This window comes from Monodelphis domestica, chromosome 7, assembly GCF_027887165.1.
Source record: "Monodelphis domestica isolate mMonDom1 chromosome 7, mMonDom1.pri, whole genome shotgun sequence".
In the NCBI taxonomy this organism is placed as follows: domain Eukaryota; kingdom Metazoa; phylum Chordata; class Mammalia; order Didelphimorphia; family Didelphidae; genus Monodelphis; species Monodelphis domestica.
In genome coordinates this window covers 101,492,911-101,520,265 of record NC_077233.1, presented here as the reverse complement: position 1 = coordinate 101,520,265, position 27,355 = coordinate 101,492,911, and the positions used below count along the sequence as shown (strand labels likewise).

The 27,355-nt window shown below is 34.6% G+C and overlaps 2 protein-coding genes and 1 long non-coding RNA gene across 6 annotated transcripts in view; 1 reads left to right on the top strand and 2 right to left on the bottom strand.

Moving 5' to 3' along the window:
* LOC100017693 (acyl-coenzyme A amino acid N-acyltransferase 2-like) overlaps positions 1–27,355 on the top strand; it is a 68,300-nt gene that overhangs the window by 862 nt on the left and 40,083 nt on the right. The window lies entirely within an intron of this gene.
* Positions 982–27,340, bottom strand: LOC130455496 (uncharacterized). Its single transcript, XR_008913505.1, has 2 exons — positions 26,834–27,340; positions 982–1,110 (listed from the first exon to the last, which is right to left on the bottom strand). It is a non-coding gene; the product is annotated as an uncharacterized LOC130455496 (long non-coding RNA).
* Positions 21,438–23,013, bottom strand: LOC100023161 (RANBP2-like and GRIP domain-containing protein 8). The gene has a single exon (XM_016424296.2). The coding sequence runs from the start codon at positions 22,816–22,818 to the stop codon at positions 21,619–21,621; it is 1,200 nt and encodes a 399-aa protein (XP_016279782.2). The 5' UTR covers positions 22,819–23,013; the 3' UTR covers positions 21,438–21,618.

The following is a 27,355-nucleotide window of genomic DNA, read 5'->3' as shown; positions in this document are numbered from 1 at the left end:
AGGCTGCGTTAAGATGAGTTGAAGAAAGTATGTGTTTTTATCCTAAAGGGGAAGATGCAATGCCCCTTCTTCATCTTGCCATCTTTCGGGCCATCATGTCTTTTATATTATCCAGGGATACAATTTTCACTGGAAGGGCCCTGATGTGTTTTTCCAAGTAGAAAAATACAAGTCTACCTTTTAGAGGCAAAATATTGTATATTGTAATAATAGCTTTTTTGACTTCCTGGAAGGATTTTTCTCTGGGGGTTGGCATTCCCAGTTAGAACTTGTATTTTGCACAGGGCAAAATAAAGTTTATTGGTGAATGTCTTCTCAGTGAACCTTTCATGGCAGATGGATTGGGTGGGGGGAAGAGCAAGGTGTGTTTTAAAATTAATAACTTAATATTGTGTTGCCTCTATGAGAAGCTGTTTAAATTTTTGCCAGAATGGCAGAGAAAGAAACTTCTGTTCTGAATAAAAGAAAAGCAAATTTTTAAGCAAGCAAATCTCTGGCAGGTGGAGATTATGCCCAGGGCTTAGTAACATTATCTTTTGCAGGTAACATGATAATTATGTTTTACTGTACTTTTTTGTTTGTTGCCTCCAAAGCTCCTGTGTTTTTCCTGTTCCCTACCTTTTTCCTGACATGGGACTTTTCTACTGGTATCCGAGGTATAATAATTATGACCTCAGGATTCTAGAACTTCTCTCTGGTTCAGTCTCAAATGTGTTGCTTCACAGAGGCCAAAAAACTCCTTTTCCTTTTGAGTAGTAGTAAATATTTTTGCATCCTATCTCTACCTTTCCTGAGGTCTCCATTCTGGTAATCCTGCTTCTCCTTCCTCCCCCAATCATATAGTCATGTCTATAGAACTACAGGGCTCATTTTACAGATGAGGAAACTGAGTCAAACAGAATTAAGTGACTTGCCCAGGATAACACAGCTAGGTCGTCTTCCACTTGATACTGTGTAGAGTAGATTGTAGAGAAGGAAGACTCAAGTTTGAGTTCTGGCTCTGCCAGGCATTATAATTTCTTAATGGTAGATAAGTCACAATTTCTCTGATTCTTATCCATGTTTTCTCCTCTATGGATAAAGGGATGATAACTGTTAAATGTTGATATCCTGTATAAAAGAAACATTTTATAAATGCATGCTGGATTGATTAGAACTCTAGAAAATTCCAAAGTTAAATATGTGATGCTCTTTTCATTCTATAGCTTTTATCAGCCTTGCCCCATTAGTGAAGGCAGAGAGTATAACTACCTGTGTTGTGTGTTTGGTGGGGGTGGGTGGGAAGGGGAGTGTCAGGCAGAAAAGCCTGACATGTCACCCTCCTCTCATTGCTTATTATTTCATTCCTTGGCATTTTAAAGGTCTTTCTGTTTTCAAGACTCCCCTATTAATATGTACTTAGTCTTCTCCTTATACTTTCTACACTGGAAAACTTTATGTATTCATGGGTCCAACCATCAGCTCTATCACCTTCTTTTTTTCCCTTTCCTTCCCTCCCTCCCTCCCTTCATTCCTAGCCTTCTCTCTTCCTTCCTCTCTTATTTTTCCTCCTTTCTTCTTGTCTTCCTTAATTCCCAGATCTCTCATCTGTTTCATCTTTGGCTTTCTTTCCATGGTTCCATTTTTCTCCCAGTCACCCCAGCTATGAACCTTTGACTCTGTTTTGTTCTTTATCAGTTGGGTAAGCCTATTCCTTTCATATTATCATTCACTTCCATCATTTCCTGCTCCCTACTGCTACTCTAACACAAGTCCTTATCATCTCACCTTATAGATAGCACAAATGTACTTATGGGAAGACTGAGGTCCAGTTCTTGCACCTGACACTTATCACTTGGGTTGTTCAGTTGTTTATCTAAAGGGCTCAATTCTTTGTAACCCCATTTGGGATTTTCTTGGCAAAGATAATGGAATGGTTTGCCATTTCTTTTTCCAGCTCATTTTACAGATAAGAAAACTGAGGCAAACAAGGTTAAGTGACTTTCCCAAGATCACACAGCTAGGCTAGATTTGAACTCATGAATATGAATCCTCTTAACTTCAGTTCAGGAACTCTATCCATTGTGCCACTTAACTACCCTATTACTTATGTGACATCTCTGGACCTCAAATTCCTCATATGTAAAACGAGAGAGTTGGATTAGTTATGATCCTTTTGTTCTTAGCTTTCCTCACCAAAGTCAGCTCATTCTGAACTGAGCTTTCTTGATATTATTTTTATTTTTTTAAAACCCTTACCTTCTGTTTTGGAGTCAATACTGTGTATTGGCTCCAAGGCAGAAGAGTGGTAAGGGCTAGGCAATGGGGGTCAAGTGACTTGCCCAGGGCCACACAGCTGTCTTGATATTATTTTGACAATACTTTTGCATTCGTTTTCTGTTACCTGATTTTGCTTCTATTTTCTGCACATTTCTTATTAAAATCTAAAAAAAACTTAAAATCTTATTAAAATTCTTATTAAAATATTATTAAAATTAGGCTTGATCCATTCTAAGCACAGAACATCACAACGAAGTTCTTAAAACACCACTTTGATCATGACACTTTTTATCTAAAAATGACTCTCAATGGACATTAGGATAAAGTTCAGATTCCTAAGCCTGGCATTCAGGGCTTTCCATGCTGTGCTTCTGAGAGATCTTTCCAACCTTCTCTCTCATCCTTTATAGGACCTCCTATTCCATCCAAACCAGGGAATATGTTGTTCCTTAAAGAATTAGAGAAACTTTACCCAGCACAGCAATGTCCTGGATATACCTTTTAGAATCAGAAAGGAGTAAATTATCCAACTTTTGTGATTCCAGCTCTCATCTCACCTACTCCAGGAGGCCTTCCCAGGACACTGGCCTCTCCACTGCCGAACTTTTGTAAGCACTTAATGTCTCTACCATACACACTGTGAAGTCCTTGAGGGCAGAGATTTCTATTACCTTTTTGTATCCTCAGTGCTTACTAGGGAGTTTGTCACCTTGTAAATGCTTAATAATGGATTGATTAGTATCTACTATGATAACTCATTTGATGCCAAGGGTATGTTCTCCTGCCTTGTAATTTTTTTGCATTTATCTATTTTGCATTAATCCATTTTGCATTTATCCAATGCATTTATCCTGTAGAGGCCCTTTGTTTTTATTGCTGGGGAGGGCTCTCCTGCACTGAGGATGAAATAATTGTGACAGAATAAAAACATTGGAAGCAGAAAAAAATCTCCACTAAATATGGTTGGTGAGTATGATGGAATAGCCCCTTGGAAATATTGTGCCTGCTTGGCAAATATTCTAGTTCTCAACTGAATATCAACTACCATCTTATATAAATACTAATTGGCAGCCAGCTGGAAACAAGGCTCTGAAGACACAGAAATGAGACTCAGGAGAGGTAGAAAATGGACACAAAGCATTGGGGACAATGGAATGAAAGGCCAGCCTGTGCCTTACCCAAGATAAATAAGATAAAAGGGAACAACTAGCTGCCCACGAAAAATTTAAGTTGCCTTGTCCAGATATAACATGATATTCTTGGGTCCTGAAAGATCTGGTAGATTTGCTTGTTGAACTATCGTCAGTGAGTGATCTTTGAGTGCTTTTGGAAAACAGGAGATGTACCATAGGCTGGGAAAAAAAGCAAATGGTGGCAATGTAAAAAGGAAATTTAATTAAGCAGCTCTTATTTGAATTGGTGTAAGAATCCCTTCAGCTTGATACCTTGTAATTGTGATTTGTATTAAGAATATAGCCCCAAGCAAGAGTCTGTATATAACCAGATTAAGAGTGTAGAGGAATAGTGTTAAATATTATCATATTCACCATAATTATGTTACTGTATTAATCCTGTGTGTGATAATGTGTTATTCTGTTCTTTATATTAAATTGATTAAATTGTAGGCTTGTCCCCCAGGCTGTGGTGCTTAGTGGGGACCTCCCTCCTTTTGTCAATATCTTTTGTCTTTGGTAAAGACAGGCAGGGTAGAGACCAGCTCCGTATGTTCTCTGTAAACAAGAAGTCTCTTGGGTGATGAAGTAACTAAATTAGCTCAGTAGACCCATGTGGGGAAGAACATACACATGCTGAAGCTGTTCTTGGCATCCTGAAGACTTGACTCTAACCCTGATTTAAGTCTGAGTCCTCTAATCAGAGAGACTTAGTAAAGGATATAAGAAGAGAGTAATTGATGGAGGAATCAATTATGGTTATAGTTTTCCTAATATTGATCTAGTCCAGCATTATTGATATAATTTCTACCTATATACATATATATACAAATATAAACATATATATCTTAGTATCTTTGTGATATATTGCTATAATCTTGCAAGTATTTTATTTAAAAATTTTAAAATCAATATTCATTAGGGAAATGGTTTATAGATTTTTGTTTTTACTCTTCCTTGTTTGTGTCATAAAAGGAATTTGATAGGACTTCTTCTTTGTGCATTTCCCCAAATTATTGATATAGAGTTAGAATTCATTGTTCTTTAAATGTGTAGTAAAATTCACTTGTGAATCCATGTTTGTTCCTGCTGATTTTTTTTCTTCAGGATTTCACTAATGCCTTGCTTGTTCAATTTATTTTTCTAAGATGGGATTATTTAAGTTAAGAGTAAGATAAATTGCCAAAACCAATTGAGTGTGTATGTTATTCCTACATTGAGCCAATTCTAATGAGAGTAAGATTCAAGTATGGCCTGTCACTGCTCCCTGTCTTCTTTTCCACTGTAAAAGCTCTTTTGTACTTCTTTCATGTGAAATAATTTAACCCACTCTATCTCTCCATTTCCCCTTCTCTTAGTGCATCCCATTTTTCTATCTCTTCATTTATTTTTTTTTGATATCTTCACATCATAAGAGTCCCTATTTATTACTCCATAATTTATTTTTTTTAGATTTTTCATGTTTACCCTTTTATGCTTCTTTCAAGTCTTATATTTGAAAATTGAATTATCTATATAGCTCTGGCCTTTTCATTAAGAATGAGTGAAGATCCATTATTTCATTAAATATTAATTTTCCCCTGAAGGATTAAACTCAGTTTTTTTGGAAAGGTGATTCTTGGTTGTAATCCCAGCTACTTTGTCCCCCAGAATATCATATTCCAAGTCTTTCAGTCCTTTAATGTACAAATTGTGGAGTTTTGTGTTATATTGATTGTGATGCTACACTATTTGAATTGTTTCTTTCTAACTGTTTACAATATTTTCTCCTTGTCCCGAGAGCTCTGATTTATGGCTGGAATATCCCTGGGAGTTTTCATTTTGAGATTTCTTTCAGGAGGTGTGATTGGGGTTTTTTTAAATTTCTATTTAATTTTTAAATTTTTATTTAATTAATTAATTTATTTTTATTTGAATTAGTTTATTTAGTCAATTTAGAACATTATTCCTTGGTTACAATAATCACATTATTTCCCTCTCTCTCCTCCACCCACCCTTCCCACAGCCCATGTGCAATTTCATTGGGTATTGTTTGTGTCCTTGATCAGAACCTATTCCCATGTTGTTGATGTTTGCACTAGGATATTCATTTATAGTCTACATCCCCAACCATGTCCCTTCGATTCATGTATTCAAGCAGTTGTTTTCCTTCGGTGTTTTTACTCCCATAGTGTTTCCTCTGAATGTGGATAGTGGTTTTTCTTGTAGATTCCTTCTAGTTGTTCAGGATCACTGTATTGCCACTAATGGATCAGTCCATTACATTCGATTGTGCCACAGTGTATTAGTCTCTGTGTACAATGTTTTCCTGGTTCTGCTCCTCTCAGTCTGCATCACTGTCTGGAGGTTGTTCCGGTCTCCATGGAATTCCTCCACTTTATTATTCCTTTGAGAGCAATAGTATTCCATCACCAATATATACCACAATTTGTTCAGCCATTCCCCACTTGAAGGGCATCTCCTCATTTTCCAATTTTTGGCCACCACAAAGAGTGCAGCTATGAATATTCTTGTACAAGTCTTTTTCCTTATTATCTCTTTGGGGTACAAACCCAGCAGTGCTATGGCTGGTTCAAAGGGCAGACAGTCTTTTAGCGCCCTTTGGGCATAGTTCCAAATTGCCCTCCAGAATGGTTGGATCAGTTCACAACTCCACCAGCAATGAATTAATGTCCCTACTTTGCCACATCCCCTCCAGCATTCATTACTTTCCTTTGCTGTCATCTTAGCCAATCTGCTAGGTGTGAGGTGATACCTCAGAGTTGTTTTTATTTGCATCTCTCTGATTATAAGAGATTTAGAACACTTCTTCATGTGCTTATTAATAGTTTTGATTTCTTTATCTGAGAACTGCCTATCCATGTGCCTTGCCCATTTATAAATTGGAGAATGGCTTGATTTTTTGTACAGTTGATTTAGCTCTTTATAAATTTGAGTAATTAAACTTTTGTCAGAGGTTTCTTGCCTATTCATGTTTAATTTCTATTTTAACATCTGGTACTAGGATATCAGGGTAGTTTTCCTTCATAATTTATTGAAATACGATATCATCTAAACTCTTTTTTTAAAATCAAGGTTTTAGGAAGTTCAATAATTCTTAAATTCTCTCTCCTTAATCTATCTTCCAGGTGAGATATTTTCCCAATGAGATATTTCAAATTTACTTATATTTTTTTCATTAATTTTGTTTTGTTTTCTTGTACAATTTTAATTTTTAAGAAATTTTCTTTAGCGATCTTTTGTATCTTCTTTTCCATTTAGCTAATTCTATTTTTAGAAAGTTCTTTTCTTATTTGAATTTTTGTGCATCTTTTCATTTGACCAATTTTGCTTTTTAAGAAGTTCTTCTCTTCAGTGGATTTTTATGTCTCTTTTATCATATGGGCTATTCTTTTTTAAAATGTTATTTTCTTCAGTACTTTTTTTTGTGCCTCCTTTACCAAGTTTTTAACTCTTTGTATCCGTGATTTCCTTGCATCACTCTCATTTCATTTTCTATTATTTCTCTACCTTTCATTTGATTTTTAACAGCTTTTTTTGAACTGTTTGAGGAATTATTTTTTGGGCTTGCAACCAATTCACATTTTCTTTGAGGTTCTGGATGTAACCATTTTGACCTTGTCTTCTTTTGAGTTTTTGTTTTGATCTTCTCTGTCACTTTATTCAGTTGATTTCCTTTTTTTTTTTTTAATTCTTTGTTCATTTCCCCCAACCTATTTCTTGACTTTAATTTTATGTGAAAATTAGGTTCTGCTCCTAGGGTGAAGGGCACTATCCCAAGCTTCAGACTTTTCTTCCTGTTGTTTTTCAGACTGCAACCCAGAATCACAAATGAACAATGCAAGAAAGTCCTAAACTCAGTGACAGCAAAGAACCCTCTGTAACCTCCTTTTTAACCACTGTCCAACCTGGTTACCAGGGCTTAGGGCTGAGAGCTCTGGAGGCCCCTGCTGTGGATTCAGTTGTCCCAAAGGCCTGCAAGGTTTTTGTTTCTTCTGAATCATGCTCCATTCTTACCTCAATGAGTCAGACTTTCCTACCAGTTTTCTAAGTTGTCTTAGTTTGGAAAATTGTTTTAAGCTGTCCTTTTATTGGTCTTGTCACCCCCAAATTAATTTAAAGGTATCATTTTAAAGTTTTAGGAGGGGAATTTGGGAGGACTCAAGTAAGTATCTGCCTTAACTTCACCATCTTGGCCCCTTCCAAATATAAAATTCTGTGATTCTGTCTATGAGTGAGGGTTAGCAACCAGAAGCAGTAAAGTTTTGCCTAGGAGAAGACTGATATAGCTGATTCATGTCTATATCATGATAGGGTAAAAAAGTTGTGTTTAAATTATACTTATTGGGTCACTAGTCATAAATCTAGGTCCATAGAATGAGATCTTATAACTCCATAGAAAAGGAAAATATTTATAGTATAGGGGTGGATAGATAGATAATAGTGCAAGGAACCTAAACAAGAAAGAAAATGAAAGGGACCTACAAATAGTGGGGAAAATGCTGGATTTTTGTGAGAGCATTTAGATCAAATCCCTGTTCTATTGTCTATTATTTAAGTGACCTTAACTTACCCAAGCTTTAGTTGTAAAATGAATTGTTTAGACTAGATCCATGGTGTCAAACTCAAATAAAAATGGATCGCTCTAGGTTACATATTTATTTAGAAAACTGCAAATTATCATTATCTATACTGCACTATATTTTTAAATAATTTTGTTAAAAATTTCCAAAGTACATTTTAATCTAGATCTTGGGAAGTTTAGCTGGTAGTTTTCAGTCTGGGAGTTTGAGCCCACTAGACCACATGACCTCTAAAACATCTTTTAAAGCTCTAAATATATAAATTTAGGTGTTTTTTTAAACAAATGGAAATGCAAAGAATAGTTGGGAGAGAGGCTTTAAGGGAAAATGGAAAACAGGAGAGAGAAAAGGAAAAGAATTTGAAGACTTAGAAGAGAAAAGGAAAACCAGAAATTCAGGGAGCTGGGATAAGGGAACTGATATCTTGCAATGCTTACCATTCTTGTCCTCTTGCTTCCCTTTCTTACTATTTCTTATCTTCTATTTAGAAGGGCCTTGGAGAGTAGAACAAGAAACTATTCTTTTTCTTTCACCAATAAAGATAATGTCTCCTTGTTCCCTCCCAAATCATCAATACCAAATCAGCATTTATAGCTAAGGAACGATTCTACTTCCACCTCTAGAGAAAGCACTGATAAGCAGAAATAACTAAGACATAGTTTTATATATACATATACATTCTTACATTCTTGTCACATGAGGCCTTCCCTAATGGAGGTTGGGGAAAAGGAGGAAATGAAGAAGGTAATTGGGCATTTTAATGTAATAAATAAATAAAGACTTTAAAAATGACCAACAAACCTTTTTGCTTTGAGGTTGATGCTATTTATATCTAATGCCCAATCAAAATCTTGGTAACTGGAGATAATTTTAGTTTTTAGGTTCACCTTTGCCTGTTTTCATATTTTCCTCATAGATGAAATTGGATGACTTTTCTCTTTCTCTATGTTGGAAAAAAGGTCATATAGGAATAAGCTATTCTTTAAAAGTTGAGTAGAGTTTAATTGCAAATCTATCTGGTCCTTGTGACTTTTTTTGTGGAGTGACTTTTTACTATTATATCTGATTTCTTCTTTTAAAATTAGTTAGCAGTCAATGAGCATTTATTAAGCATTAGCAGTTTTAAAAATCATTTTTGAATCTATGCTCCTGAATGTAAAACTCCTCCATTTTTTAAAAAGTAAGAATTATTTATATGAGATGAGAAATGAGTTCTAGGAGCAGGTAAGGTAACAAGCTCACTTACACCAGTGCCCAAGGTCAAGGGTGGGGATGAGAAAGTGGTAGGAACTGAGTGCTGGTGAGAGGAGGAGGATGAGAAGGCAGGCACTGTAGTTTAGAAATGGTTAGGAATGAATGAATCTTCTCTTTGTTACATACAAAAATGTTGTCTAGATACCTAGAAGTCATATTGACTAATGTATCATCTCAAATATTGAGAAATTATGGAAGGCTGAGAAAAAACATCAGAGGGCTTCATATTGAGACCAAGATAAGAGATATTTGTATATCATCTCCAGTGGAGAGGTTCTTGATTCCCAATAATGCATTACAAACAGCAAAATGTTCTATTTGAGAATCAAGAGACTTGCTGTTATTTGACTGATGTTCCTTCTGGTGATGACAAGAGAGTTTTTGAAACTAACAGAAAGGCAATATATACTGCATCCAATAAGATCTGTTGTTTGGCCCTGAACTTTGTGTTCTTTTATGAGATCCTGTACTAACCAAAGAAAGTTTGTTCTGCAGAGATAACTTCTTACAAAGATACTGCTGAACTTGATACATTAAGTGAAGAAAAATTAGACCACACTAATGTAGCTTTTGTGTATCTAACAAGGGATAGATTTTGAGGTGGAAGATGAAGGACTTCTCAGGAAAGCAGTACTCATTCCTTTGGCCCACAATTCCCCCATCTTTGGAATCTAGACATTGCTAGTCATGATTTTTCTTCTCCCTCGGTTCCTGTTCTTTAGTTACTGGCCTTGATTGTGTCCATAATGAGAGCATCTCCTGAGTATTCAGGGACAGTTGAGGAGGAAGCCTACACCAACTTTGTTATAGAGAGCAAAGATGATACTCTGTCTTGTTTTTAGATTAAGGCAAAGAGAGGAAATCTCTTGATCCTATTTAATTTTGTCCGTTGGGATTTTGTAAAAAATAAAAAATACATAAAACCATTAAGATTTTTGTTTTTAGTTCTCAGTCCTAAGCAAGCACTTTTAGACCAAAGACTCCAACCCTAGACCTTTCAGAATCTACATATCAATCAATAATTAAAGTTTATTGAATAAAATAAAAGAATAACAACCAGTTATTATAGGAGAAAAAGGATAATTTAGTTCCAAACACAGCTATTATTTTGGGTTCTTTAGAGTTGGAACACTCAAGCACGTGGAAGAAAGAGATGTTCCATAGATATTATATATCAAACTATGTGCCTTGGTGGAATTCAGTCACAGAATGTACACCTTTTATGAATGGAGTTCTCTGGTCAATTTATTCTGGAAAAGGACAGAATCTGTTCATATTTTATTACTAGTAAAATTACTTACTGTTCTCTTTCATTATCATCATCCTCATCCTCATCGTTATTATGATCATTATTACTATGCTCATTTGTATTTAAATGATTTGAGAAACTCAAGAACATACAAATAAAGGTGAATTAAAAATGAATTGTTTGATATCCATAAAGTAGTATATCATTCATAGTAGTGAATCAAAAAAGTATTTAACCTTTTCCTATTTCTGCTTTTGTGAGCTTTTGATACATATCTAAAGGCTCATGCATCATAAAAATAATTTAACAGTGAGATTACTTGATTAATCAATCAATCAATATTTATTATGCACCTATTCTGTGCCAGGAACTGTGCTAAGCACTGGGGCTAAAAAAGGAGGCAAAGGAGAGTCCCTGATGTCAAGGATCTTACAATCTAATGGAGGAGAGAGATAAGAGATGATGTCTAGCTCTATTGAATGCCTTATGAAATATTCAAACAAAATTGATAAGAACAGGCAGTATTACTTGATCTAAATACAATGAAAGTTTTATTAATAGGAGAAAAAAAGACCATTTGTAACTTCAGAGAGGGAAGTTTCAGTTGAGTGGTACACAAGATAGAAAGCCAGATTTCAAAGAGTTGATAAATGAGTAATAGGAGAAGTGAGATAATGAACAGAGTTGGTTTTTCTAGTTGTTTGTGAAAGGGATAGCCTTCAGTGACTGTAGGATTGAGTAAGAATTTTAAAGAATGGAGTAAAGCTAGGCATATTTATAAGGCATCAAGGAAAGATCAGTAATTAGGGAGTGTTTGATAATTAGGGTAAAGAGTGAAGATGATTATCAAGTTTGTCTCTCCTCCTTTCACAGCCAAATTTCCTGGAAAACCAAACCCATCTCATATTATCATCTTCCACTTACTCTTACTTTTCTTAATGGCTAAATCTTATAGCAGTGCTTCAGTCCTCATTCTCCTTGACCTCTCTGCATCTTTTAACACAGTTAACTATTTATTAATGCTTCCTGTATCCTCTCTTCAAGCCTCTATTTTTGAGATGCTATTTTCTCTTCAAATTAAGTTCAAATTAAGAACTATCTATTGGACATTTCCAAACATATTATCTGTAGACATCTGAAATAGGTCATCAAAACCATAATTGATTAACTTTTCAATAAATCCATGCCTTTTCCCCTACTTCTTTATTTCTGTTGTTGGTATCATCAGCTGACTTTCAATCAAGTTAATAACACTAGGAGTATTCCTTTTCTCTGGGCAGTTAGATGGCACTCTGGATAGAGTGCTTGGTCTGAAGTCAGGAAGATGAGTCTTTTTGAGTTCCTAATCTGGTCTTAAATGTTTACTACTTATGTGACCCCCTAGGCAAATCATTTGACCCTATTTGCTTCAATTCTTCATCTTTAAAAAGAGCTGGAGAAGAAAATGGAAAATTACTACAGTATCTTTGCCAAGAAAACCACAAATGGGGGTCACAAAGAGCTGGACACAAATGAAATCACTGAAACAACTGAGCAACAGAATTCCTTTTGGCTAAGGCTCCCTCCCTTTATCCCATCAATTACCAAGTTGCCAATTCAATCTCTTTATGCTTTTCATCCATCTTTGTCAATGTGCCTATCAATCATTTTTCCTTCTCTCCTTACTCTGTCCCAAGGAGGATAGTTAACCTTATATTGAACTTTGAGGACTTTCTTGCTAATGTTTCAAACCCTTGTTATCAAGCACCATTGCATGTTTCTTAACATCCTATCTAGGTTCTGCTGTGTTAATTAGCTATCAAAAACCTATAAACATATTGTTCTGTGGAATATCTATATGGGGTCTTATCACAAACTGGGTGTGGTATGATCTTCAGCTTTAATTTACTATAATTAAAGTTTGGGTCTTCAGTTCAGAAGTATGGCCAGAGATTTCTTTATTTCTTACATATTCCATCACAATAATCATATGCTACAACTTGTTCAGTTATCCTCTAGTTGATGTATATTTCCTTATTTTTCAGTTTTTTCACACCACAAAAAGAGTGGTTATGAATATTTTCATACACATTTTTCCCTTTTCTTTGATTTTTTTGAGATACAGATCTAGTTAGTATTATTGCTGGGCCAGAGGGTATCACCAATTTTATAGTCCTTTTGAGAGAGTTTCAAATTATTCTCCAGAATGGTTGGATCAGTTCACAACTCTACCCACAATGCAATAGTATACTTATTTTTTCCCCACATCTTCTCCAGCATTTATCATTTTCTTTTTCTATAATGTTAACCAAACTTATAGATGTGATTTCTATGGTATTTTAAGGAAATACAATTAGTTTTTGACTCAATAAGAGAGTTATAAAAGTGGTATTGTAGTTATTATAAAATATTATCCCTTAAGTCAAAATGACTGTGAGCAATTTTTTATTTACAATGAGGTAGAAAAGAGTGAAAGTGGGAAATGTAGGAAAGAGACAGAACCTTAACAAGCCTACCATCCTTAAGTGCTTCTCCTGTGAAGTCTGGCTTCTTCAAGTCCCGATCTCTATGTGAAACTCTGGTAGTCTCCAGCAAGCCAACACAGAATCCAAGGAAAGAGTCTCTTCACAAGCCGAGGAAGGAATCTCTGGAACCAGTGTCTCCAAGAGCCAAGGAAGGAATCTCTCCAAGGAACCAGTCTCTCCAAACGCCAGGAAGGGAATGGTATCCCAGATCATGTTGGTCTCTTTTTACATCCCCTTTGGCATATCATTTTCTGCCTCTCCCCGTCTTCACAGAAATCAGTTACAGTCTTTCAATTTGCCAAGCACTGCCTGGGTAGGGTGGGGGTGCAGTGCTTGTGGCCTTTGGGGGTGTGAACTAGTTAAGTGACTTGTGTGCACTCTTACCTAATGGTTCTTGATTTGATTAGCTAAAAATAGACAATGGGAGAGTTAATTCTATCTTCACAGTCCCACAGTTGTTTTAGAGAAATTTCATTTCTCTAATCAATAGTGATTTAGAATATTTCTTTCATGTGATAATTGATAGTTTTATTTTCTTCTGAAAACTGTCTATTTTATCAATTGAGGAATGACTCTTATTTTTTTTTAATTTTTTTTTTAAAACCTTACCTTCCCTCTTGGAGTCAATACTGTGTATTGGCTCCAAGGCAGAAGAGTGGTAAGGGCTAGGCAATGGGGGTCAAGTGACTTGCCCAAGGTCACACAACTGGGAAGTGTCTGAAGCCAGATTTGAACCTTGGACCTCCAGTCTTTAGGCCTGGCTCTCAATCCACTGAGCTACCCAGCTGCCCCCAATGACTCTTATTTTTATAAATTTCTCCCTATATATTTGAGAAAGAGACCTTTATCAGAGAAACTTGCCATAAAATTTTTTCCTGTTTCCTTTTTCCTTCTCATTTTTATTATATTAGTTTTGTTTGTGCAAAAGCTTTTTTTTAAATTTCATGTAATCAAAATTATCTATTACTTCCTGTGATCCACTTTATTTACTTTTTGGTGATAAAATGTTTACTTATCTATAATGTCTATATCTATATCTATAATCTATAATAATATAATCTATAATCTATATATGCTCACTTAATTTACTTATGTCATCCTAAATATCTAAATCACAAACCCATTTTGACATTATCTTGGCATCTGGTGTATATAAAAAGATCCCAATCTATGCCTAGTTTCTTTCAAACCAGTTTCCACTTCCCCAAGCAATTTTTGTCAATGAATGCTTTCCCCAACAGCTTGGATCTTTGGATTTATCAAGCACTTGATTACTGTCATCATTTATTACGTATACTGTATACCTAATCCATTCCAATGATTCACTACTATTTTTTAGGCAATACATATTTTGATGATTACTGCTTTGTAATATAGTTTGAAATCTGTCACTTTGAAGCTGCCTTCCTTCAAATTTTTTTCATTGATTCTCTTGATATTCTTGACCTTTTGTTTTTCCAGATTAATTATTATTTTTTCTAGCTCTATAAAATATTTTTTTAGTAGTTTGATTGGTATGGCACTGAAAGAGCAAATTAATTTGGATAGAATTATCTTTTTGTTATATTGGCCTGACCTAGCCATGAGCAATTAATATTCCTCCATTTGTTTAGATCTGTCTTTACTTGTGTGAAAAGTATTTTGTAATTGTGTTCATATAGTTCCTGGTTTTATCTTAGGAGGTAGATCTCTAGGTATTTTATAATGTTTGTAGTGGTTTTGAATGGAATTTCTCTATATTTTTTGGGGATGTAATATTTAGAAATGCTGATGATTTATGTGAGTTTATTTTATATCTTGCAACTTAGTAATTATTTCAAGTAGTTTGTTAGTTGATTCTCTAAGTATTCCATCTATCCACTGCAAAGAGTAATACTTTTGTTTCCTTGTTATCTATTCAAAATCCTTCCCTTTATTTTTCTTGTCTTAATTCTATAGCTAACATATAGTATAATATTGACTAATAGTGGTGATAATGGAGATCTTTGCTTCACCCCTGATCTTAATTGGGAAGGCTTCTAGCTCATACCTATTACAAATAATGCTTGTTCTTGGTTTTAGATAGATACTACTTATCATTTTAAGTAAGACTCTATTCCTGTACTTTCAAGTGTTTTTGATAGAAATGAGTTTTGTATTTTGTCAAAAGCTTTTCCCACATCTATTGGTATCATATGTTGTGTTTTTTTGGTTGTTATTATTGATTTGGTCAATTATGCTTATAGTTTTCTTAATGTTGAATGAATGAGCCCTGTATTCCTGGTATAAATCCCACCTGGTCATAGTGTATGACCTTTGTTGTATATTGCTGTAATCTCCTTGGTGGTATTTTATTTAAAAATTTTGCATCAATGCTAGGGAAACTGACCTTTAATATTATTTTTTCAACTTTCCTTTATCTCCCCAGTTTAGGTATCAAAACTGTATTATGTCATAAAGGAATTTAATAGGACAGTTTTTTTATGCGTTTATTTTTATTTTCCATGATGATCATTTATTTTTTAAAAAATTATCTTTATTTTATTCCACTAACAAATTTTCACATAAGTTTCCCAAAGTTATGATTCGTGGAGTTTCCCTCTCCTCTTTTCTCCCTTCTCTCAGAATTGACAAGCAATTCCACTGGGTTGTACATGTATTATCACTGAAAACACATTTCCATATTATTCATTTTTGTAAAAGAATAATCTTATAAAACCAAAACCCCAAATCATATGCCCAAATAAATGATAAATCATATGTTTTCATTTGTATTTTTACTCCAACAGTTCTTTCTCTAGAGGTGGATAACATTCTTTTTCATAATTTCTTCAGAATTGTCCTGGATCATTGTATTGCTGATAGCAAAACCTAACTTATTTCAGTTATTGTGTATAATATTCTTCTGGTTCTGCATATTTCACTCTGCATCAGTTCATATATACAGTTCATATTTCCAGTTCTTTCTGAAGTCATCCTGTTCATTATTCCCAATAGTACAATAGTATTCCATTACCATTATATACCACAATTTGTTCAGCCACTCTCCAATTGAAGGACATCCCCTCATCTTTCAATTCTTTGCCACCACAAAGAGTGCAGCTATGAATATTTTTGTACAAGTATTTTTCCTTATTATCTTATATTATCTAGAGTGATTTTAAAAGGAGTTTCTCGTTTTAACACTCCTGATTTTTGTTGAAAATATATAGAAACGCTGCTGATTTATATGGTCTTATTTTGTATCCTACAACTTTGCTGGAATTCTTAATTATTTCAACTAGCTTTTTAGTTGATTTTTCTAGGATTCTCTAAGTATGCCATCATATCATCTGCAATGAGTGATAGTTAAGTTTTCCAATTGCCTACTTTAATCCTTTCAATTTATTTTTTTTAACTGCTACTGCTAGCATTTCTAGTACAATATTAAATAATAGTGATGATAAATGGGCATTCTTGCTTCACTCCTGATCTTCTTGAGAAGGCTTCTAACTTATCTCCATTACAAATGACACTTGCTGATGTTTTAAAATAAATACCACTTATTATTTTGAGGAAAGGCCCCTTTATTCCTATACTTTCTAGTGTTTTCAATAGGAATGGGTGTTATATTTTGTCAAAGGATTTTTCCTCATCTATTGAGATAATCATGTGATTTCTGTTAGTTTGATTATTGGTAAGGTCAATTATGTGGATGGTTTTCCTGATATTAAACCAACTTTGCATTCCTGATATAAAGCCAACCTGTCATTGTGACTAATCCTTGTGATATATTTTTGTAGTCTCTTTGCTTGCATTTTACTTAAGATTTTTGCATCTATGTTCATTAAGGAGATAGATCTATAATTTTCTTTCTCTGTTTTTTGTCTTCCTAATTTAGGTATAATTACCATATTTGTGCCATAAAAAGAATTTAGTAGGACTCTTTTGCTTATTTTGCCAAACAGTTTGTTTAGTATTGGGATTATTTGTTCTTTAAATGTTTGATATAATTCACTTATGAATCCATCTGGCCCTGGGGATATTTTCTTGGGGAGTTCATTGATGGCTTTTTAAATTTCTTTTTTCTGGGATGTGATTATTTAAGTATTCTGTTTCCTCTTTTTTAATTTATATTTTTTGGGAATTTATATTTTTTGCAAATATTTGTTCATTTCACCTATATTGTCAGATTTGTCATATAATTGGATGAAATAGCTCCTAATAATTGCCTTAATTTCCTCTTCATTAGAGGTGAAATCTCCTTTTTCATTTTTGATACTAGCAATTTGATTCTCTTCTTTCTTTTTTAAAAATCAAATTAAATAATATTTTATCTATTTTGTTTTTTTTAATAGAACTAGTTCCTAGTCTTATTTATCAGTTCAATAGGTTTTGTTTTTAACTTTCAATTTTATTAATTTCTCCTTTGTTTTTAGGATTTCCAATTTAGTCTTTAACTGGGGATTTTAAATTTGTTTTTTCTAGTTTTTTTAGTTGTATACCCAATTAATTAATCTGATTTTTCTCTATTTTGTTGATATAAGGCTTATATTATAAGCACTCAGAGATATAAGTATTCCCAAGTACTGCTTTAGCTATATCTCATACATGTTGATATGTTATCACCTCATTGTCATTCTCTTCACTGATATCAGTGATAGTTTCCATGTTGACCATTTAAAATTTTTCTCATCTAGTCTTATTAGTATTTTTAAAAATTCAGACTTTGGTTCATCATGTGATTTCAAAACATTTCTTCAGTTTAATTTTATTTGTTCTATTTCTCCTATAACAGTGCTAATTCTTGCTTAAATTATATGAACTTTAACCATTTGAGGATGCTTCTTAGAATATCTTATATTGTTTATTTTTCCATTTGACATAGCACTGAACTTTGTGTCATGACTTGGGATATGCCACAGTCAGCTCAAACCAGCTAGTAAGAGCTAATTGCTGGGGTTAGCAAGGCACCTCAGTGGATTGAGAGCCAGGCCTAGAGACAGGAGGTCCTTGGTTCAAATCTGAACACTTAAAAACTACCTAGTTGTGTCACCCTGGGCAAATCACTTAACCCACTTACCCCTCTTCTACCTTGGAACCAATACATGGTATTGATTCTAAGACAGAAGGTAAGGGTTTTCTGTTGTTTTTTTTTTTTTTAAAGAACTGTTTGATCTGCTGTGTGAACATTTAAACCTCAGAAGACAAATGCTATAAATTGGGGCTTGACTTTTTATTTGTTTATTGACATAAGAAGGTAATGCAAAAATGTTAACAGTGTAGTGGGTTGTTTGTTTGTTTTGGTATGGTAGTAAGAGGGAGATAAAGGATGAGATAACAGAGAAGAGCTGTTTGTTAAGCATTTATTTTCCAGTTTACCACTTAGTCACATGGAGACCTTAGGTCAAATCAGGCCTCAGAATATTTATGAGTTGTATCACCCTGGGCAAATCAACTAACTCTCTTTCAGCCCTAGTTTCCTTATCTTTACAATGGGACAGTAATAATCCATATAATGATATAAAAATAAATGAAGTAATACATGCCCAACAATTTGTAAAACCTTACACCACAATATAATTATCATCATAATATTTCTTTGTTTCATTATATTTCCAAAATTTTTATCACTTTACCCATTTTTAATTTTAGATTTTTTTACTTGCCCTGAGTTCCGTCTGTTTTGTTTGTTTATTTTTTATTATTTTTTAAGTTGAAGGGCATATGGTGAGCCTGACTTCCTTGGAAATTTTTGCTTTGCCACTTGTTTAAGGAGTTTTAACATATAATTGTGTGTAATTAAGTTACTATGACTTACACACCATGAAAGTGATGATATATGGCTGACTATTTGAGAGTCCTGTAGAATATGTTGCTCTATTTTCAAACATTTTAAGGGTACTCATAACTTTTTCAAGAGGGTAGAATAAGGAGCAATGGATGGAAGTAGTAGTATGTCAGATGACAGCAATATTGAAAGAATACTATATTGTAACTAGTCCCAGTTAAAAATGGCATGGATTACTCCTGGAGGTAGTGGTTTCCCTCTCATTAAAGGTGGTTAAAACTGAGGTTGGATGACTATTAGGGAAGGGTTTTGTAAAGGAAATTCTTTTCCTTCTTCCCCCCCTTCAATGTTATAATAATAATAATAATAATGTAACAACAGCAATAATCATTATAGCTAGCATTTACATAGTGCTTTAAGGTTTGTGAAGTCCTGAATTTGTGATCTCTGATTCTCATAATAAATAATAAACTATATTACAAAATTTTATTTTATTTTATTTATTTAAAAACCCTTAGCTTCTGTCTTAGAACCAATCGGTTCTAAGGGAGAAGAGTAGTAAGGGCTAGGCAATAGGGGTCAAGTGACTTGCCCAGGGTCACACAGCTAGGAAGTCTCTGATGTCAGATTTGAACCCAGGACTTATCTCTGGCTCTCAATCCACTGAGGCACCCAGTTGCCCCCCTCTACTACCAAATTTTAAAGACAAATAATAGGTAAAATTTTAAAGGACTTGTTTCATTCCTATAATTATGTAAATGTTTCACATTAAGTTTACTTTTTCCTTTAATAAAAAAGGACATTTTCTGAATTGGCAGCAAATAAAGACGGAACAAAGATTTTTCACTTTGGTTAATAGATCCAGTTGCTGAATAAGTCAAGGAAGTCAGTAGCTCTCAGAGGCTCCCATGATAAAGATAATGCTTTCCTCAGTATTACCCACATTTCCATTCTGAAGGTGCCCCAGAAATAGATCCATTGCCTTTTTCATTGCAGTGATAAAGGTTTTCTGTCTCATTATTTTTCACTAGATATCTAAAAGCAAGGGTATCTTTAGATCTATCTCTCATCATGGACCAGAGGAGTTCATTAAAATGGCTTGTTCCCAGGGGCAGCTAGGTGGCTCAGTGGATAGAGAAAGCCAGAGTAGAGATTGGAGGTTCTGGGCTCAAATGTGACCTCAAACACTTTCTAACTGTGTAAACCTGGGCAAGTCACTTAACTCTAGTTGCCTAGCCCTTACCATTCTTCAGCCTTTAAATGGACATTTAGTATAGATGCTAAGGTTTTTTTTTTAATGATTTGATTCCCATAAAGTGTAAAAAAAAATCCTAGCACAGGTGAAGAGAGTACAACAACCAAAAAAAAAGTTATTTCAGTCTACTACAAATATTTTCCAAATAAAAAAAAATTATTTTTCCCCTAATTCATTCGATTAAAAAACTTTTTTGGACAGTGACCAGGGCTTTGAAGAGGGCCTGGCAGAGTCAACACTTAATGATTCTTAACTTTAGTTCAACCAGTTTCCTTTCATCATATTTTATATGTCATAAATGATTGGATGTAACTTGAGAAAGGCTTTTTTTGTTTGTTTTGTTTTGTTTTGCCATAGGAAGTCTTGGTGCTGATATAAAAGGAACAATGGCACTAGACGCCTTTACTTTTCCCTTTCTGCTGTAACTTTTAAAATTTACTTTACAAAACATATATTTATAGAAATTTCTTTTTTCAGATATGTTTTCTCATTCATTATGAAATTTACCTGGACCTAAAATTAGGAAATCTTTGAGAAAATATGTAAACATGTTCCTAGAAGAATCAACTGAAATGGCCATAAAATTATGGAGTTAGGGCTTGTAAGGTAACAGTGATCTGTTTATTAAAGGGATTAAATTTTTGAATTAAAAAACAACCAAACTTGAAAAGTAAAATGATTTAATTGTCAAGATTTGGTATAGATAAGATATGCCTATAAATAGCAAAAATATGTATGTGTATACACATGCATACAGAATTTGTGCTATCTATGTCTTCAGAGTATCTGTTTTACGGAAAATTAATATTGAATTATAATAATTTTAATACAAAATCGTTCTTAAAAACTTGAGATTTGGAACTTTAGCCAGCTTCCAAATTAAAGTAAAATTTCCCCAGGCCTCAGGACTGTTTTTTTTTTAAGCGAAAGGAAGAGACCTACTACTTGCTTATCTGTAAATAAGAATTCTCTTGTGGGAAAGTCAGTAAGCTCTAGCTGCCATTCAGAAGACACTCATGTTGACCCAGCAATGTGGAACGAGGAATGGGCTTCTTGGCAGCCTTAAGACCAGCCTTTCCTCCAGATGAAATAATGAGGAAGGAGTTGGGGGTCTCTTCAGTCTAACTCTGCCGATGGCTATTTACCAATCAAAAACCTCTTGGGATGTCCAGGGGAGGGACTGACTGATGATATCACAAGGGATATATATTGTCTGGTCTAGAGGAAGTCGCTGTCTCCCACCTCAAGAGCTCATTTCACTCAGCTTCTTGTTTGGCTTGACTCTCCTGCCCTCCCTACTCTTTTGACCTGCTGGATGTTCTTGGCATCCAGTCTACTGGATCCAGTCTACACTTTAGATTTTCTTGAGTGGAATTAATAAATTAAATTTAATAAAGATTTTAAAAATTAAATATTGCCTCCAGAATTTTAATTGTTAGTTTCTATATCCATATCTATGTATTTGTATTTTTATCAACACACACATATTCTAAAGGCAGTTCTAAGAATGAGGAAGGAAGGAAAAGAGAGGGAAGGAGAGAGGGAGGGAGGGAGAGAAAATATCAGGAATGAATGCAAGGCCTGGGAGATGATTTATTGCTCCTCTTCAGCTTTGCTGTGGGTCTCTTCCTTCTCTTCTGCCTTTTGGCTGGCTTCTTCCACTGAAAACTCTGACTTTGGGGATATTTCATGGCTCTCAGACTTCCCTCGTCCATCATCTTGTACTGAAAGTTCGAGTTTTGGAGCTACTTTGTCACGACTCTCAGACTTCCCTTGGCTGTCTTCTTCCACCGAAAATTCTTCTAGCTTTTGGACTACTTTGTCAAGGTCCTTGGGCTCTCCTTGGTTGTCTTCTTTCACTAACTGCTCCCCAGGCTTTTGGGATATTTCATGGCTTTCAGACTTTCCTTGGCTGTCATCTTCCACTGAAAGTTCTAGTTTTGGGGCTACTTTATCAAGACTCTCAGACTTCCCTTGGCTGTCTTCTTCCACCGAAAATTCTTCTAGCTTTTGGACTATTTTGTCAAGATCGTTAGGCTCTCCCTGGCTGTCTTCTTTCACTAAAAGCTCCCCAGGCTTTTGGGATATTTCATGGCTTTCAGACTTTCCTTGGCTATCATCTTCCACTGAAAGTTCTAGTTTTGGGGCTACTTTGTCAAGACTCTCAGACTTCCCTTGCCTGTCTTCTTCCACCGAAAGTTCTTTTAGCTTTTGAACTACTTTGTCAAGGCCCTCGGGCTCTCCTTGGCTGTCTTCTTTCACCAAAAGCCGAAGTGTTGGGTTTCTTCCTGATGCTAGTCTCTCTTCTTTTTCTTTTATCTCATTCCTACATTCTTCAAATTTTGCCTTAAATTTCTGGGCGTTTTCTGCATTTAGGAATCGAATCGCCAGGACTTCGTGCTTAAGAGTCTCATCAGCAAAGTCAGCTTGTGTGTACCAGACCCAAGCCCTGTCACTCCATACATTGGACTTAAGCTCCATCCATGGTGTTACATAGTGATTAGCACAGATCTTAAGTGTTCTGCTCCTCCTCATGAGGAGGCGAATGGTCCCTTTCTTCTTATGTTTCAGCAGCTTCATATCTCCAGTACCCCGCTCTTTCCATTTCGGAAGGCCATTCACATAGGTGAATCGGAAGAGCTTTGCTCGCATCCGAAAAAGTTCTTCTTCATCTTCCTCGAGAGTTTTTATCTTGTCCAGAGGAATGGGCTCAAATTGGGGATTACGGTTTGTGTCATTCACATTTTCAGTGGAAGTTCTTTGATTCTCAAGAGTTTCCTTAGCAGCCTCCATCAGAGCGGTGCGATGTTGTGGCAGCAGCTGGTCCAGGTTGCAGCGCTCTATCCTGTCTGGTCAAGTCCGTCCTGCTTCTGGCACCTTTGCCTCCTAACCCTGGGCTTATCTCAGCTCAGCCCCGCCCCTTATATAATGTTAATGCTCCCAAGCACCAGCCAGTACATTTAAAAAGTCTATTTACAAATTAGCAGATGGGAACTGCCCATTGGCAATGGAAGTTTTATAGGATTCCTCCTCCAAGTTATTTCTTTACAAATTAGCTCTTTTTAAATACGGTAAAAAATATTCTAAATTTTTAAGTCTCTGAATAAGCCTTCTTAGCATTTATACATGATGCTCAACTTGCAAATGGACTAGTTTCTGTCCACAAGCATGTCTTTATATGCATTTTAAAAGTCTTTTAATTCAGAGCAGTTTCTATCTTCCAACACATACATTTGAAAGAACTTGCCCCAAACAGAAAAGAAACTGAATTAAGTCCAAAAAAACAACAAACAAAAAAATACAAAGAAAAAAAGAAAGAAAAGAAAAGAAAAGAACTCTTAACTGTCTCATCTTATTTTAAAATGGGGATGGCTACTTTTTTTTCTACCTTAGTATTCTTCCATATTACCATTACACATCTAACCAATGAGATCACAGTGTCTTTTGACACTGTATGAACTACAGTTTTTGTGGGTACATATGTTTCCATAGTAGATTAGGGGATTTTTTTTTCAGTAAAATGGTATTTTAGATGTCTTTTTACTATTAAAACTGTGATTCTTTGAAAAGCCATATTAATATTGCCTGTTCTTGCCAGAATCTTCAAGTTTCTGTGTATTTTTAATTGATTGTCATTTGTTCTTAAAAGCTTTACTTACATACAAAAACATTTTTTGGGGATTATACCTTATCTCTTAACTTTTGGCATGCTGTATTTCACTTGCTTTTGTCATAATTCATCATTTAATTTTAAAATTATGTCATTTGAATTTGTAATTTTTGAAATCAAGATGACACGCATTTATTAAGTACCTACTGTGCCAGGAACTGTTGCTAAGTGCCTGAAGTGATGCCTTTCTTCTTAACTACTTATAAAAATTATCTTGGAGTAATCCTGAAGTTGGCAGAAGTGTGTGGCTGAGTTGAATTTGGAAGTTCACTTTTGTTGTCAGGGAATGGTTGCCTGTTTGGTCATTTGACTCCCCTTTACAGTGTTTCATGGAAATGTATTGTTTCTAGAAACAGTATTACCAAATTTTCTTTATGCCCTCAAAACTGTCTTTCCTTCTTCCTTATATATATATTTTCATAAGTGTATTAGATATACACATGTATATGAGCATGCATGTACATATCTTCTAAATATATTTCCAGTTGAATAATTTAACAATTTCTTGGTCTTAACTTCTTATTCTCTTACACTATCTAGTCAAATAATTGTTACCAGTCCTACCCAACCTCCATCTGTTGGTTTGTTTTTGTTTTCTGTGGTTATTTCTAAACTGCTAAGTTCTATTGCCATCTTGAATCTGAGATTCCATAACTACGTTCTGTTTTTCCTTTTTTCATGTCAGTGTTTTTGTTAACTCCATTTCTTGCTTGAATTCCTTCAATGTGTATCATTCATTTTGTTTTATCTTGATTAACTTTTAGCTTTATGGTGTTATTATTATTGATGCTTTCCTGTATGTTTTTTTCTTCAGGCATTTTTGCCTCTACTTACCATGTTTCTTCTCAGACAATTCCTCCTCCCCCCCTCCATATTCTTTTTCTTTGGGCAATTTCTACGTCTATTTTGAGAAGAAGCAAGAATTTCTTTGTAAAACTTTGCCAGTTAAGTAATTGATAAGTGATGTTTTTTAAATGCTAGATTATGGAAACCCCTTTTGTTATTTATTATCTACTTTCTCAGCTTGGCAGCATGATATCTCCTCATGTGCTGTATACATCCTAGAGTAGAGGAGAGAACATGACTAGACTCAGAAGAAGTAGGTCCAACTCCCAGATCTTTCCTTTATTATCTGTGTGGACCTTTGGCAAATCAGTTAATTTTTTTATATTCAATGCAACAGGACTAAGGCTAAATTGATATATATTAAGTCCTGCTTATACCTCAAAACACAGAGGTGTTTCGAAGATCAAATGAAAGACCTAAAGACTCAACACTGCTAGTACCTATCGGCTAACAACTACTTATTGAGAGTCTTGCAAACTTTAAAATTATATTTATATATATGTATATCTATATTATATATTACTGTTATATAATTTATATTATATGCTTATTATTTTCTACCACTACTCTAAATGAAAATTAGAACACCATATTGTAGAAGCAAGTAGTTTAGTGTAGAAGAAAGATTACTTGATTTAGAAACAGAACCTGGATTTAATTTTGCTATGCTCTCTACTTTCTATGTGCCTTGGGCAAGCCATTTAACTCCTTTGGGACCTTCCTTTTCTGTAAAATAAAAAAAAAAAAGAAATTGGTCTTGCCGTATTAAAGTAAACTTCAACACTCAAATTTATTATCCTTTTAGAGTTATGTGCAGGGTTGTATCATCTATCAGTGTGTGTGTGTGTGTGTGTGTGTGTGTGTATATATATATATATATATATGTATGTATTTCTTTACATTTTGTCAGCATTTAGGTGAAGTTATTTAGTATCTTTAGTCAGATTTAGGTGGAAGATAGTAACATTTGAGTGGGATCTTTAAAGACATTCCAAATAAAGGCAGAGAAATCAAATCAGTAAATAGAATCCTAGAGCTTTAAGAGTTGGAAAGGACCTTATAAAACATCCAGGATGACACTTACCTGATCTAATCATTACAAGCACTTTCCCATCCCTTGTATTCCCCAATGTCTCCCCCATACCCCACTATCTGATCACCAGTATACTCACTGAGCACTAACTCTATATGGAAGGTGCTGTGAGAAATACAACCTTATGTGGTCGTTTATTTTTCCTGTGTTTTTCTTGCTTACTCAATTAAATTATAAACCTCTTAATGTATACATACTCAATAAATATTATCCATGTATTAATTATGCCTATACAAGATATATCATAAGACAGAACACAAGTTTGAGTGACACAGATAAATGCAGATGAAAGGATTTTTTTGGTACTTTCTGATGAAAGTTCTATGTTGGAGTTGGGACTGAAACTAGACTTTTAAGGATAGGTAGAATGTTGACAAGAACTGGGATAGAAAGGAGAAAGACTTTCTAGATGAAGGGAAAAATAGGAGTAAAGGCAGGTACTAATGGGAACAAGAATGAAGTATTCTTAGAATGAATGAATAGGCCAGTTTGACTAGTACAGAAATATAGTACTGGGTATTGCTGGCGAATTTCTGAATTGGTAAGATAGGGCTAATAATAGGTCATGGAAGACCTGACAAATCAGATCAGGGCTTGAGACTTGATGCTCACATCTCTGGAAACCTGCTTTTCCCTTGATCCTTATTAAAACCAACAGTAGTTGTTTGCTTTCTATAGTCACCACCTTGAGGTCAGTATAGATCCTGGTAGAGATCAATTTCTTAACCAATTCGGGATGGCACAGAGAGAATAGTTTTTGAAAGTGCAATGAATTCCAGTCACTTTGACAGTCAGAGTCAAGAAACATTTATTTATTAAGTATCTACTGTGTGCCAGGCATTGTGCTAACTAGCTCTGGATAGATATAGTGAAGTCAGAAAGAAGGAGGGACATCTTTCTTAAGGAGCAATATAATGAGCTCAATTTTGGATGTGTTCAATGTGAGATGCCCATATAGGGTTATTTCAAATGGAGATGTTCAGGGACTGGATCTATAGATTTATAAGTCATTTGCATAAGTGATCATTAGAATCCAGGGAATTAACATTACCTAAGGAAAAAAAGTGTGGAAAACTCAGAATTAAGATGGCTTTTAAGGCCTTAATTTTCATATTTTATAGTCAAGCATAAATAGTATTGCTAAATATTCTCTATATTCCTTGCAGAATGATGTCATATCACAACTTATGATATCTTACCTTTTCTTTTTTTTTTTTAGTATCCTAACCAGCTTGATCCTGAATTTCCTTTCAGTCTGTGGATAGAATCACAGAATCTCAGAGTTCACACGATGTCCCACCTGTATCTGAAGCAGTGATTTGACTGAAAGTCCTTTTAAAGTATTGGAACTGTCATTTTTTCCATAAAGTTTTAGTGTCTCAGAAGAGCAAATTTAAATGCTGGAAAAATGACCTCTCTGAATTATTAAGCTGCTCTTTAGTCCTGCTTCTAAGGCATCCTGAAATTCACAACGTCGGGCACACACTCCCAAACCTGTAAATTATTTCCCTTTTTCCATTTGTTTCCTACTTTTTTTTTTTAACTTTCCTTCCATCTATATCCTCCCTGTAATTTTTTTTTTTTTGCCAGCTGATCCAAATGTTTTGGCTTGTTCTGGGAAAAACCAAAACCAATACCAAACATACTTTCAGTCCATTAAAATTAATTGGATGCTATAAAATTTTGTTTTCCTGATGAATGCCATTTTCATTTTGACCCCT